Below are 13,806 nucleotides of genomic sequence, written 5' to 3' on the forward strand. Positions count from 1 at the left end.
TGGGTGAGGGGTCAGTCGATTGGAGTAGGAAGCTGTTGTGCACCCACGCTCTCGCCTCACACCCCCCCCCCCCCATAGCTTGTCTCACTCATCACACAGGTACCCCGCCAACTCACTGGCTTTCTTTGCTGCTGTACTTAAGTAGGTTAGTGACTTGCTGCACTGCAGGCGGTGACGTTATCAGATGCTCATCCACTTCCCACCTTACCCAATGACACGATACCAAGCCACCTTCCATCTACCAAAATGCATCTCGGTTGCCCCCCAAGGCTTTTTGACTCGAACGGAGTTTTTGAAATACATATCCAAGAATAATAAATTTCTCATCCTTCGTTACCCGCCTTTCTCACTTCTCAGACGGCAAGGTCCTTGGCGGTCCCTGCCAATGACGCTGTCCGTCCAAGTTTTACTTCGGACACAATATGGAGCCAAACAACGCGCGAAAGTTAGCGGGTGGGCAGTTGTAACCCCACTCTCATGTCCCGTAGACACCGGACGCAGGCGGAAGAACCATCGCAATGGCACCATATGGGTCCAGGCATGGCTTGTTGTATTCATTCTTTTATTTCACTCATGTCCGAGAAGACTTTTCTTCTCCAGGGATTGGAAAGGCTACCACTATAGTAGCCTTGTCTAGTCGAGAGCAGCCGTATACGCCAGCTTGATCCATCTAAGTCTTGGTTCCCCCTACCCTGTAACATGCAGAAATCATGCTTAACGACCCGAGATACTGCCAGCGAAACTTGGGTCCTTTACGCTGCCACCAGCATCACCCAGTCCGGCAATCGGTCGGTTGTAGCTGAAGCCTTGGAACTGATCCTGCATCGTTTGCGACAGCATCGGGCCATCGACAAACGAGTCCTGGGGCGCCTCCGTGGTGAAATCATCGTCGAAGTTGGTCACATCCAACGCGTCAGTCTGTAAGAGAAACAGGATATTAGTAGGATTCTTTGCGAAGCTCCGGGAAATGCCGGCACTTACCACTCTGGGTTTGAAGGTCGGCTCGTATTTGCGCTGCAGCAGCTTGCGCCAGTCGATGGCGTGGAAGAAGGGGTGGGCCTTGATCTCGGCACTGCCACCGGCTCCCAGTCGGTGTTCGGGGTCACGGTTGAGCAGCTTGGTGAGAAGGTCCTTGGCGGCCGGCGGCACAACCTCCGGGCCGGGGAAGTGCAGTGGCTCCGAAAGGATCTTCCTGTACATCTCATTGGTGTTCTCGTCGTAGAAAGGAGGTAGACCCGTAAGCATTTCGTAGAGCAGGACGCCCAGAGTCCACCAGTCCACCGTCTTGTTGTAGCCGTTACCCATCAGCAGCTCGGGTGCCAGGTACTCGGGCGTGCCGCAGAATGTGTTGGTGCGGTCTTCGTCCTTCATGTCCAGCTTGCACAGACCGAAATCGCAAAGAGCAATGTGGCCTTGGTAATCGAGCAGGAATGTTCTCCGGCTTCAAGTCACGGTAAATGACGTTGAAGCCGTGCAGGCATTCGAGGGCACAGAGTAGTTCGGCCGTGTAGAATCTCGCCCGGTTCACATCGAATCTTTGCTCTTTTTGCAGGTGGTGGAACAACTCTCCACCGTTGACGAAGGCCAAAACGAAGTACAGCTTCTCGGGCGACTGGAAGGTGAACTTGAGCGGAACGATAAATGGGTTGTTGATCTGCGCAAGCACCGAACGTTCGGCCAAAGTATGTGCCACCTCGGATCGCGAGATGATATGGGCCTTTCGTATCGTCTTCAGCGCGTAGATCCGGTTGGTATCTTTCTTGCGGACCTGCATCACCTTGCCGAAGCTTCCCTTGCCCACGACTTTGAGGAGGTCAAAGTCCTCGATCTTGAGCTTACCGGCGCGGTTCTCGACGTACTGGACGCCGATCTTGAGCTTGCCCGTGCCGTACTGCACATCTGCCCAATCAACGCCAGACTGGCCTAGAGACTTCTCTTTGCTAGCGAACTCGGCCGCCGCCTTCTCGCGGTCCTTCTTGCTGGCTTTGGGGTCCTCCACGAAAGTGTGCTTCTCGTCGAACCGCGGGTTGATGCGGACAACTCCAATGAAGATATCCTGGCTTCGACCCGCTGACGGCGGGGCAGTAGGGTTTCTCATATAAAGATGCACAGCGAGCTCTGTCACTCGAGACACATCGAACTTGTACTGTGTGTTGTCGCCTGCCCATAAAGGGTTCTCGGGATTGCCTGAAACGGAGTTGACGAAAACTTGGACCTTGTCGAAATCCAGGAGAGCGTATGGCAGCCATTTGCTAGAAACTCTACCGTGGTTGGAAGGAACGATGTTGCCCCCCGAGGTCTGTGGCCTGCCGTTGACGAAGGAACCAGGAGTGCCTCGAGAACCTGGACGCACCGAGCCCGCAAGAGCACCACCAGATGACAAGGATCCTTGGTGAGCTGCTTGGCTGAAAGCACTGCGATGTTGCTCGGGGAGTTGGAAATTCTGGCCTTCGTGGAGGGTCACGACAAGGATACCGGGTTTCGGTGTCGTAACGACAGGTTGTTGTGCCATTGCTTCGGATGCAGCTGCAGAATCAAGGGAAAACCAAGGTCAACACACGTGTCTTGCACAGAACAGACTGTTACGAGTGCATTTGCTTGTTGTCACATACCGATAGCATTGTCAGGGGGAGCGGGGGTAGACGAGCTGGTGGGCGGTGCAGCCATCTTCTCATCGGTGCCTGTGATGGTCGATGTCGAAGGAGATCTCGAGAAGGTATTGGACAGGGGACCCAAATGGGTCTCCTTCAACTCTGTAGGCAAATCGTAAATCAGTAAAGATCCAATCAATCATATGGCTGCCCTCGCGGTTCGTCGTCCACACCAGGTGGCACCGCCATGACATGGCACGCAACCCCTCTTCGCGATTGCCCACCATGCGGTTTGTTCAACTGGAGATGACCCGAGGAAAATATGTATCGCGCCTATGGGAGAAGAGAACTCACTCTTGGTAAGCTTCCACGACATCCTGACGATGCACTAGGTGGATTGCTAAGGAATGGACGAATTGGGGAGTTTATTCGTCGGAAATCGGAGGTGCTGTTGTTGGTTTATGGTAGAAGCTGATCTGATGAGGGACTGTCTGTCTGGAGGAATGGTATCTATGGAAGCTTGGATGGAGTATGGGAACAAGAGAAGGAATGGGAGAGAAAAGAAGATGCAAAAGTCCAGTCCGAGAGTAGGAGCTAAATGTTGTAGTGAAGATCGGCAAGGTCAGGAGAGAGGAGAGAGAGGGAAAGCGAGGCAATGATGTCGCTTCTGGAGGGATCTGAGCCTAGGGGAGCTGATGCAGTGGCAGAGGGTGCGTGTGCGTATTGATCCGAGAATCAAGGGTCTCTCGTCCTGTCTTCCAATGTTGACTTTTGTGTGTGGGCGCGCGTGTGGTGTGTGCCCAGGAGTGTCTTGGGGAGACTGGAGGGAGTTGAGTGAGCGGCTGTTTCGTTCTGTTGCAGCGCAGCAGTTGGTACAGTTGCTGTAGAGTAAGACTGGACTGCGAGGTTGCGTTGCCCGCCCACTGTAAATTGTCGGGGTCGGGTCGGCTGGCTTATCCGTTCCAAGCCGTGTTACGGAATTTGTACAGTACCAAGGTTTAACTGCGTCGTTCCCCTCCCAGACAAGACGAGACGACCAAAGAAAGAATAAGGACTTTTTTTTTGGCTGGCAGGAGAGTGGGAGGAAGGGAGGGAGATGAAGGGGAGAAGAGAAAAATACACGGAATGGCTTCACTCAATGCTCGTTGTACGCGTGTGCATGTCTTCGGTTTTTACCAGGAGGCCAGGAGTGAGAGGGTATGTATTTGAACCCAGGCAAGTTTAATAATAAGGGGAGCTAGAATGCGGCTGGGTTTTTGGTGGTTGCTGGATCTGATTGATTGATTCGACGAGGGGAGGGGGCCCCGATGGATTGAATCGATAGACTCCCGTGCTAGAAATTGAGAACCAACCCCCCCTCAGAACCCCAGGACCCCCCTCTTTTTCCCTGGACTTGTCTCTCACTCTCACACACAAGCTCTCTCCGTGTCTCCATATCTCCCTCTCTCACGCTCACTGGCCGATGTTGCTTCTCGGCCTCTCACTGGCTCTAGCTAACTCACGCCTGGCTATATCGCCTGGAGCTGCGACTGTGCCTCTACTAATATGGTGGGCGGCAGTAGTGGGGAACCAAATTTACATCAAATCGTCTTGTTTGTTCCATGCTGCCCGTCGCGATCACGTACTTGTATATCAGCTATATGTGGAAGTCAGCAGGTGCATATGTCCCTGTTGTTGTGTTTTCTCTGTCCTGACTCCTTGAACAAAGCTTGCTGTACTGTCCGTACCGTGTACCAAGGGGCTTCAGTGGTGATTTAACCTGAACTACCTTTGCTAGAGTGACGTTCCACATGGCACAAGGTTTTGTTGATCCAGATGCATGATGCACATGGGCTTTATGCCCTCGAGAAAGCGACGACTTCTTCTCCAGGTACTTCAAATTGGAATTGCATCTGTAGCAACATTTGGGGTTCAGCCTTTCAGCAGAGAGCGGTTGGATGTTTCGCATTTGCGACTGTGCAAGGAGTTGTTTATCTAAACCCGATCTAGATTCTAGAAGTCTTTAACCTACATACCTACCAGCAGGTTACATTCCGTGCCTTACTGGATACTGGCTGGCTGGGTGAGCATCCTCTGTACCAGGTGCCAGGAGCTCGTTCAGGAGGACTCAGGAGGCATCCCAAGCGACGAACGGGCATCCCAGTCAGCCCCGCAGTCCAGTTGCATCGCCGAGTGGCTAGGCCCACACAGCAACGTCGACCATGCATGCTGGACTGCAGCCAGGCAGCCTTTCTCGTGCTTCGCATTGCAGCCCAGTTCATTTCAGCTCCTTGTAATCCTGTGGTGTTTATTATTAGACGGGATACATCTACCCTTTTTTTTTCTCCCGTCAAGTCATTGAAGTCAGTCTCGAACCTACGAATCCCCGTTCCTACATCGTGCAACTACACGACTATTCCAAGGCTACATGTGATTGTACCTAAACCCACTGTAGCCGTGTTTATCTGGCGTGCACTAGACCAATTGATCTTCCCGTACGTATTTGGCTCGAACAAGATGTAACCGGTCCTCGATATTGAGAGCTCTAAAATTAGTACAGTTACATGCAGAATTTCATGTAGTAGTAGTAGCCGGATGTGGCCTGGAGGGGCGGCGGAGGACTGTCGCGTCTCAAGCAGACGTTCCAGAAGGAATGATCCCAGAAGGAGATCAATCACCAACTAAGCTTGACCGGCATCCCCTATCTGCTGCGACCTCGATCAAGCCAACCCTTTCAAAGTGATATCCGCTCAAACATGCCAACTTCCCACGTCTGACGAATAGCATGCGTTTATCTCATGACGATGGCCGTCCCAAAATAACCAAAGGCTGGGTAGTAGTATATAAACACCAGAACGGGTCCCACAGTTGAATGAAGCATGAATGTCTTCCATCGCAAAGAGGTAAATCAGTGATGCATGTAGCGAAATGTGGGCACAGGGAAATATATGGACTCGGTTGTGGCCGCATGTCTAATGCGCGCGAGAAATTCGTCTTTTAATATTTCTTGAACTTCTCGGAACAACCCCGCCGTCAGCGTTGTCGGCTCTGCTATCTACATGTATGGTTAGGCCTTATTGGCCGAAAATGCCAACTTCGCGCTGATGGACCAGGTCAGTCTCGCTAAGAGCACTTGAGGACACCATGCCACAAACTCCTATTCATTCCTATCATAGGCCGGGGTAGACTACCACTTGATGTCGCGGCGGCACTGCCATGGTTGCTTAGCCACCACTCATTTCCTCGATTGCTCGAACGGCAACTAGATTCTAGCGCGCTCACTGGGCCCCTTTGCAACCCGTGTTCCTCAACACAGCGCCCAGGTTTTCCCTGGCAGTCTAGTTCCGCGAAGACCGTTAACCAGAAGGGGGCCACGTGGGATACAGTGGACATTGCAAACTGACGCGGGAGCACGCCGGAGAATCGCACGTAGCGCGCTTCGCATCGTAGGTTAGATGCTCCTGTGACTTGCTTGGAGTTTTGGTAAGCCCCAAAGGTAAATGTTGGCAGCGCAGTATCTCATTCAAAATGTTTGGAGATTTTCAGTTGTACCAGGATGCTTTGTCAGCAGTACAGGTTGTGTTGGGACCTGGGTGTTCAGTCTGTCTCGACCATGAGATATGCCTGTCAGATTCTAGCAAGCTGCATAAGCGAGCTTGTTATCGATTCTCCGGAATGAGCAAGGGTTTCGAAAAGGACATATTGCCAGACTACTAGCCTGACTCCCAATACAAGATCTGTCCCGTACCGTAACCATTGAGATTTGAAATCATACCGCCTTGTTCCCAATCCGCGTAGCTTTCTTTAAATCGCCAGCGTGCTCGTGGCACGCGCAATCAAATGCCACCAGAGCTAGGAACAGCAGCGAGCAGGAGCATATCAGCCGCCGATGATGCAGCGGAACCAGCTCCGAGTGGTGGCTCTCCGGTCCTGGCGCCCTTTGAAGTGGGTGCCGGGGATGGAAACACCACCACGGAAGCCCGCGTCGGCGGCGACGGCGGCGCGCCCAACGTCCAGAGGAACTACATTCAAGGCTGGAGGCTATACACGTTGATAACCGCGTATGAATGTCTCCTTGATTTCTTCAAATTTGCATGTCACCATGACGTGCCAACTTTTCCTATTCCGTCCCGGCTCGAACCACGCCTGAGCCATAAGATTCGCAAGAATGGATTTACAATACGACGAATAGGCTGTCGATTTTCTTCAAGACCAATTATTTCCAAGGCCTGACGTGCAAGCGGCTGACCTAACAATATATTATCCCCGGACTATAGGCTGTGTCTGTCCCTACTACTGTCCACCCTCGAAACGACGATCGTCAGTACCTCGCTCGTCTCTATCACGAACGCTCTAGGCGGCTTCGAGCAGCGGGATTGGGTCGTTACTTCCTACCTCATTACTTATACCGGCAAGTTGTCCCATCTCTTCATCCCGATACGGATGACTAACCCCCATCCCTCTTCTACTTGCTTCAGGATTCTTGATAATATACGCCAAGTTCAGCGACATCCTAGGCAGGAAGTTCCTCATCCTGGTCGCCGTGGCCTTCTTCACCGTGTTCTCCATCGTGTGCGGTTCCGTCTCCGACATGACTCAGTTGTATGCATTCATGTGTTGTTTTGCTGTCTTGTTCCACCACTACTACTTTCCATCGGAGTTTGGTATATACAGTAGTTTTGCTGAACACGAGACTTGCTGCACAGGATCGTCTTCCGCGCCTTCCAGGGCGTCGGCGCCTCCGGCATCTACGCCATGGTCACCGTCATCCAGCCCGAGCTGGTCCCCCCCGGAGAAATGGGGCCATATCCTGGCGGCCGTGGCCATGGTGACAGTCGTCAGCTCCGTCCTGGGTCACATCCTCGGCGGCTTGATCAACGACCACGGATCGTGGCGCTGGGTGTTTCTCTTGAAGTGGGTTATGCATTTTGCCCTTTTCACCCCCCCGACCCGCCCCTCCCAGATATGGCAGGGAAAATTATGTCTCTCATGTGCACCTTCGGTTGATCCTAAGTCGTTTTATACTATCAGTGCCCCAGCCGGCGCCGTCGCCACCGCCATGATCGCCTTCCTCATGCCGACGCACTTCCCCCACCACGGCAGCCCAGCCACGCACGTGAACACTATGCGAACCAAGTTCTCGCGTGCCTCTCTCGCGCGCCTCGACGTCCTGAGCGCGGCGCTGCTCCTGGCCGCTACCGTGCTCGTCGTCTTCGGCTTCGAGGAGGCCGGGTCGCGGTACCCCTGGGCGAGCGCGCCCATCCTGGCCGCCCTCGCGGCCGGCGCCCTGCTGCTCGTCGCCTTCCTCCTCTGGGAGCGCGTCGTTGGCCGGCCGCACCGCGTCCAGGAGCCCATCTTCCCGCTGCGCTTGATGAAGCGCCGCGTGTTCGCCGGCCTTATGCTGTAGGTATCCCTTTCCATTTACTTACTAATGGATCAGAATTCATGGAACCACAAAGAAGAAAAAGAAAGAAAAGGCCACCGCTGATCCCTTTTTCGTTTGACACACAGAGTTGGTTTCTTGACGGGCCCGCCCTTCATGACCGTCCTGATTAATCTCCCGCAGCGGATCCAGGCCGTCGACGGCGTCTCCCCTTCGACGCGGGCGTGCGGCTCCTGCCCTTGCTCCTCGCCTCGCCCGTGGCCACCGCCGTCGCGGGCCAGCTGGTGACGAAGCTCAAGGTGCCGCCCTTCTACCTCACGATGGTCGCCACCTCCCTGCAGATGCTGGGCATCGGGCTCTGCAGCTCGATGCCCTATCACAGTGGCACGGCCGTTTACGGGTACGAGGTCCTCATGGGGTTCGGGTTTGGCATGGGTCTCATCTCGTTGATCATTTACGCGCCTTTGGTCGCGGACCGTGAATATCTAGGTAAGGTCTTTGAAGTCGTACGGTCCATTGGCAATTATGTAAAAACTGACAGCGGTCATTCAATGTAGCTGTCACTATGGGCGCCATTACTCAGATCCGCGTCCTCGGTGGGACGATTGGTCTTGCTGTTAGGTAAGTTTCACGTCATTAACACAGGAAATATTGTGATATCACCGTATCGTACGCACTTTGCTTTGCTGCTGTATTCTCCTGACACTCGGGGCATATCTAGTGCGACGATCCTCAACAACCACCTGGCCTCGCACTTGCCGCCGCTCCTCACCCCTTAGAGATGCAGCAAGTCGCTCAGTCCCTGTCGTTCGTCAACAGTCTCCCGGACGCCACCCGCGACGCGGTGCGGCAGGTCTTCGTCGACGGGTACAACAGCCAAATGCGCGCGATGCTCTACTTCAGCGCCGCCACTTGGCTGTGTGCCGCCCTGCTACTGTGGGAGAAGAATCTGAGAACGGTCGACGATGCCAAAATATGAAGAGAGAAGACCTAGTTGGCAACGAACTTATTGTGATTTCGAAGACTTTTGATATGTTGTATTTGTATTATTAGAATTAGAAGAAGCCGGTGGTGTATCTGTCGACCAAGCATATAATATCTTTAGCATGCTTGCTTGCTTCAAATGCCGTTGGGTATCCCTGAAGAATGAGAAAGCCCACCGATTAGCTCCAACCCTGAACGCCGTTACATGGTAATCCTCCAAATCGATAAGGAGACGTGCAACTTGCTCGTCAAGAGAATAGACCTCATTAACACACACTGAGAGATAGATTTCCCCCTGCTCGGTTGGTCGGGTATTATTGGGGTTCTCAAGTCTCCCAACAGATTTCGATAACCTCGCCAAAACCCTCCCTGTGGCTCCTCTGGCCACCCAGGCGCATCCCGACGGTGCCGGCGGCCTCGGCCGCAGCCCTCTGCCGGCTCTCGAGCCTGTGGTGCAGCACGTCTCGGACTCGTGTCTTGGGCAGCCCCTGCCTCTCCACGTAATGCTGCAGCCCCGTATGTTCTGCCAGTTGTGGCAGCAGCTGTGGTGTTCTGGGTGCGAAGAAACCATAGATATAGGCTTCGTCATCGCCGTGACCAACGACAACATCCTGGTCTTTGCGGCCGTTACTGTTGCTTTCGTCGTCGCCTTGGTAACTGGCGTCATCACTTTCTTCCAGCGGCGACAGCGGCGAAATGGACGAGTAGTTGACAGAATCGTCAGGTAGCAGGGGCGTCTTTTCCGCTTCTTCGCTGGTGTCCAGCCCGTCCTCGAGCCTGCGTTGCTCTTGTCGTCGCCGAGATCGACGAGCCCGGCTCGCGTTGCGCTGACGATAGAGAAGCCAGCCCAAGAAGAGCATTTCAACCACGAGGACAAGGAGGAAGAGGAGGACGATAATCAGGATTGCCTTCAGAGCACCGTATGTGGAGTTTTTTGGCTTGAGCTGAGGTGGCTTTTCGGGTGACAGAGCCGTCATCGCTGGCCACGATGATGACAGTCGTGCCCAGAGGGGGTGGCTGAAGGGGTCTGAAGAATATTCTCCATGATTCTTGTTGTCACTGTACTAGTAGTATCACAGTATAAAGAAGGGGGTTTCCGAATACTGAATATGTGTAATGGATGCGAATGTCAGACAACATGATATCCGCAAGACTGTCGATTCATTTATTTTTGTATGCTACAAATCAGACATCTCCGATTAGAGTCGATAATATGGTTTTTCTGCGTACCAATGCTTCCCATGGCTTGCCATACTCTAAATTCGCGGAGATATGTTCATCGTATGTATCGGTTCTCTGAGAACTTTAAAAAGTCCTCTAGCACTGTGGAGGCGGCCCCCTGCTCCCTCTCCCGAAGGCCATCTCGGAACCGTCAGAGTAACTGAGTTAAGGTCAGAATACTCTGCCGGGGTCCTGAAAGGGTGAAGGCACCGGCCCAACATCGTGGCCTTGAAGCCAGATGGTCTCTGCTCGTATCACCGCCAAGATACACCCGATGCCGTTCTCTAGAGGCGGACGAGTTATCCCCATAAAAGGCCGCACGGTGACTGCTGAGAGTGAAGGGTCTTATAACCCGCCCAGTGCCTCGTTCCCCTCGTACTCGATCGTCACTTGTCTTCCTTCTTCAGTAATCCTCCCAAATTTCCTTGCGGTACGCCTCAGTCAACCGCTCATCGGGACCGTACTTCTCCTGCCAGCCCACAAAACCTCGATCCAGTATATAGACTGTCTGCTGCTGCTGCTGTTGTGTCACGTCGTCCGGCTTCTTGGTCTTGTTGGCATCGCCCGCGGCCTCCTTCTCGCGCAGGTACCGCAGTGCCGCCGAGGGCCCGCGCTGCTGCGACAGGGCGCAGTGGAACACGACCGTCTCCTTGCCCTCGAGCTTGCGCAGCAGCGTCGGCATCATGGCGTCGAGGGAGCGCGAGGGGAAGTTGAGGGAGCCCTGGATGTGGCCGCCTATGTAGTCTGTTGTGCGCAATGCTCTGGTCAGTCGCCTGGGAGGAAGATTTCCTAGATGAAGAGAGAAGGAGAGGGGCGGCAAACATGTGCAGCTGCCTAGAAGTCCATACCGTCATCTCGCACGTCCACAACCGCGATCTTCGATGCGTCACTGTTCAAGCCCACAGCCTGGGCTGCCAGCATCATGCTAGCCAGCTCCGTAGCCTGCATCCTCTTCAAGCATAGGGTTACCAACGACATGCTGCCGGGAAGGTCAGGCGTAATCGAGGATGAAGACTCTAGTTGCCGAAGAGAGTACCGTAAACGAGTTTATGTGTAGTGGGAGGAACTTGGTAGGATACAGCCCAACAAAGAAGTACAACGGCCACCAACTTGAATTCCAGAAGTTGGTACGGTACGTCAGTGGTTGCCAACCCCGCGATGGGTCTGTTACATGCATAAAATTGCCAAGTTGCATAAGCGTCTTCAACACGAAACTCCAGAGGTCGGCGCAAGTTTCACGACACAGGTAGGAAAGAAAAAGCGATGTAGGATGACGAAGAAAGAGCCTAGTTCGAAACAATGCTGTATTGCCTTTACAAAACCTGTTTCCCCCAAAACGCCGGGTATTGAATGCTTTTAGTACAGTGATAGAAAACCATACACAGGTGGTGAGCTCATTCCAATTCGTTTAGGGCCACATGCCATCGAACATGAACAGCCAGTCCTCCCAATACTGATCAAAGTGCCCCACCATGTAACTGAACCCATCCCCGTCCGTGCCTGGCTTGTAGGGTCGGTAATATATACCACCCGTCTTGAGGTGACGCTTGAGAGTCATGTAGACCGAGAAGCTACTGGGCATGGGGCCAACAAAGTAGGTGCTCCCCAGTAGGGCAATGAAATCGACCAGACCTTGCTGATCCCACGTGAGCGAGTCGAGCTCCTCGCGGTCTTTGTCCGTCAACAGCTCGCGCTTGGTAACGACGCGCAGGTTGGCCTTCTCGGCAGCATCGTTTGCAAACTTCTTCGCCTCCGTGCTATTGCCCGTTGCCAAATAGGCCGCTTTGAAACCTCGTTCGATGGCCTTGTCGAGGTACGCCGGAGCTTGCGTGTCGTATACCGGCCAGAAGCTCATCGCGTCGGATTCGGTTCGTAGATGAGCACCCAAGAACTCCCCCGAGGCAGCGCCCTGGCTCTTTGCGAAGCCGTGCATATTCTTGAGCACCACCTTGCCCAAGCGCAGTAGTTGTTTATTGAACTTGAGAAGATGCCCGAAGGTGGCTGCAAACTCGGGGCCATCCTTGTAAACCGGCCAATCCCACAGCACCCCCCATTTGAAGCGAATAAGGCGAGGCGTCTCCTTCGTAGGCGGTGTTCCATAGGTCTCGTTCCTTAGCCATCCCCGGAAGGTTTGGCCGAAGCGATCCGTGTGCCGGTTCTGGTCCTTCCAGTCACAGCCTCCACGGTTTCCGAACTCCTTTGGCGTAATCTCTTGGATGGCGGGCTGGCCATCGACGGCCCTGATGTAGTTTGGAATGTCGGTCACGTTACCATAGAGCGTAATCTGTGGGCAGTAGGTCGTCCATGCGTGCTTAAAGTGCTCCTCATCGAACATATAGGAGAGGGGAAGGTAGTCGGTAAAGAGGTTTTCTAAATTGTCTGCGGAACGTTGACGAATCTTGGGCATGACCAACGAGGTTGCGCCGGCTTCGATGGCGTATCTCACGCACGTCTGGATGTAGTTGCGAATGTTGCCAATACCGCCCGAGTTGTTGTCGCAGATGAAGACCAGCCCCTCGACGTACGTCGCCTCGTCGCAAACGCGCTGCAATGGCCAGCCGACGAAAGGCGCCTCGGGATCGGACAGGTCGACCGTGTTCGGGGCGGGTGGCTGTAGGACGCCTGCGATTGGGCCGTGGCCCCTACCGCCAGTTCCAGACCATTCGAAGGATGTCGGCTGGAGTCGCCAGCTCCAGACGGCGAGAAGGAGTAGTATGGCACAGGCGGGGAGTAAGAGGTTGCGTCGAGACATCGAGGCCACGAGCTGCTGTGGTAGTAGGCGATGAGCAACGTGCATGATAGGTAGTATATAGAAGCGAAAAGCGAAATCCGTTCCACCCCCAATCCGTCCGATTAGGAGGGAGGGAGAGAGCGAGAGAAGAGACCAAGCCTCACCCTCCCTTGACTTTTCAGGAGTATCTGGCAAGACGATCGAGCCCGGCTGCGTGGAATGTGCCGGGTGCGATGACGAGTGCTAGCGACGCGGAAAAGCGGCAAGGCGCCAATGGTGGATCGCTTTTATGAAACGAGGCTCTCTCTCAATTCCCAGGGAGGTGGCATGGACGTTTGCGCAATGGGGCGATCGATGCAATCTTGCCGGCGTCGCTTCTTTGGGTACACCTTTAGAACACTTCGTCAATCATTAGAAGGCTACAAAACAAAAACAAAAGGCGAGCAACAAACATAGGAAATGGAAAGGCAGGTTGGGTATGTAAGGGTATAAATGTATATACGCCCCGAGAGCGATTGGACATGGAGCAAGAGAGGAAATCATCAATCTAATTTAGCGTGCGCGGCCTTCAAAAGGTGTATGTACCTCCCTCCTACTCACTTTCTAATTCGATTGTCTTGGGTTTAGCAACACTCGTGACTCGGTGTCCGGACGCGAAACAACGAACAGAGTAGCAAGCTTGGCACTACGGGAAGAATGGGGAAGCAAAGATGATGATTGCGAAGACTTTCCCTCCTTTTCGTTCACCTGGTCCTGCTGCGTCTTTACGTCGTTGGCTGGTGTTGAATCTACACACAGCCGATCCCTGTCGGTCAGCTGCGACTGGTACCTAAGGTTACTATGGCGTCTCTTACCTACAGTGCCGTCTCCGCCCGTACTCCAAAAATAGCCATTCAATTCCCGACATCCATCACAGA

General features: G+C 53.7%; 5 protein-coding genes across 5 annotated transcripts; 1 reads left to right on the forward strand and 4 right to left on the reverse strand.

Annotated features, from left to right (window-relative positions):
• Positions 1–714: 714 nt before the first annotated feature.
• On the reverse strand, positions 715–2,967 carry PG994_012855 (uncharacterized protein; the record flags this gene model as incomplete). The annotated part of the gene is made up of 5 exons (XM_066864264.1): positions 715–918; positions 982–1,412; positions 1,453–2,526; positions 2,613–2,753; positions 2,946–2,967. 5 exons carry the CDS (start codon positions 2,965–2,967, stop codon positions 715–717), a joined length of 1,872 nt encoding a protein of 623 aa, XP_066709225.1.
• Positions 2,968–6,410: 3,443 nt separating this feature from the next.
• On the forward strand, positions 6,411–8,932 carry PG994_012856 (uncharacterized protein; the record flags this gene model as incomplete). The annotated part of the gene is made up of 10 exons (XM_066864265.1): positions 6,411–6,631; positions 6,848–6,981; positions 7,049–7,172; positions 7,277–7,334; positions 7,366–7,484; positions 7,602–7,973; positions 8,082–8,157; positions 8,235–8,442; positions 8,511–8,569; positions 8,675–8,932. 10 exons carry the CDS (start codon positions 6,411–6,413, stop codon positions 8,930–8,932), a joined length of 1,629 nt encoding a protein of 542 aa, XP_066709226.1.
• A 331-nt stretch (positions 8,933–9,263) lies between these two features.
• PG994_012857 (uncharacterized protein) lies at positions 9,264–9,914 on the reverse strand (the record flags this gene model as incomplete). Its single annotated transcript, XM_066864266.1, has 1 exon — positions 9,264–9,914. One exon carries the CDS (start codon positions 9,912–9,914, stop codon positions 9,264–9,266), a length of 651 nt encoding a protein of 216 aa, XP_066709227.1.
• A 647-nt stretch (positions 9,915–10,561) lies between these two features.
• On the reverse strand, positions 10,562–11,136 carry PG994_012858 (Rhodanese-like protein; the record flags this gene model as incomplete). The annotated part of the gene is made up of 2 exons (XM_066864267.1): positions 10,562–10,947; positions 11,007–11,136. 2 exons carry the CDS (start codon positions 11,134–11,136, stop codon positions 10,562–10,564), a joined length of 516 nt encoding a protein of 171 aa, XP_066709228.1.
• A 430-nt stretch (positions 11,137–11,566) lies between these two features.
• On the reverse strand, positions 11,567–12,955 carry PG994_012859 (uncharacterized protein; the record flags this gene model as incomplete). The annotated part of the gene is made up of 1 exon (XM_066864268.1): positions 11,567–12,955. The coding sequence occupies one exon, from the start codon at positions 12,953–12,955 to the stop codon at positions 11,567–11,569; it is 1,389 nt and encodes a 462-aa protein (XP_066709229.1).
• Positions 12,956–13,806: the final 851 nt, after the last annotated feature.

Source organism: Apiospora phragmitis (genome assembly GCF_038363925.1).
Source record: "Apiospora phragmitis strain CBS 135458 chromosome Unknown utg000011l:1.0-3236445.0:1.0-3240683.0, whole genome shotgun sequence".
In the NCBI taxonomy this organism is placed as follows: domain Eukaryota; kingdom Fungi; phylum Ascomycota; class Sordariomycetes; order Amphisphaeriales; family Apiosporaceae; genus Apiospora; species Apiospora phragmitis.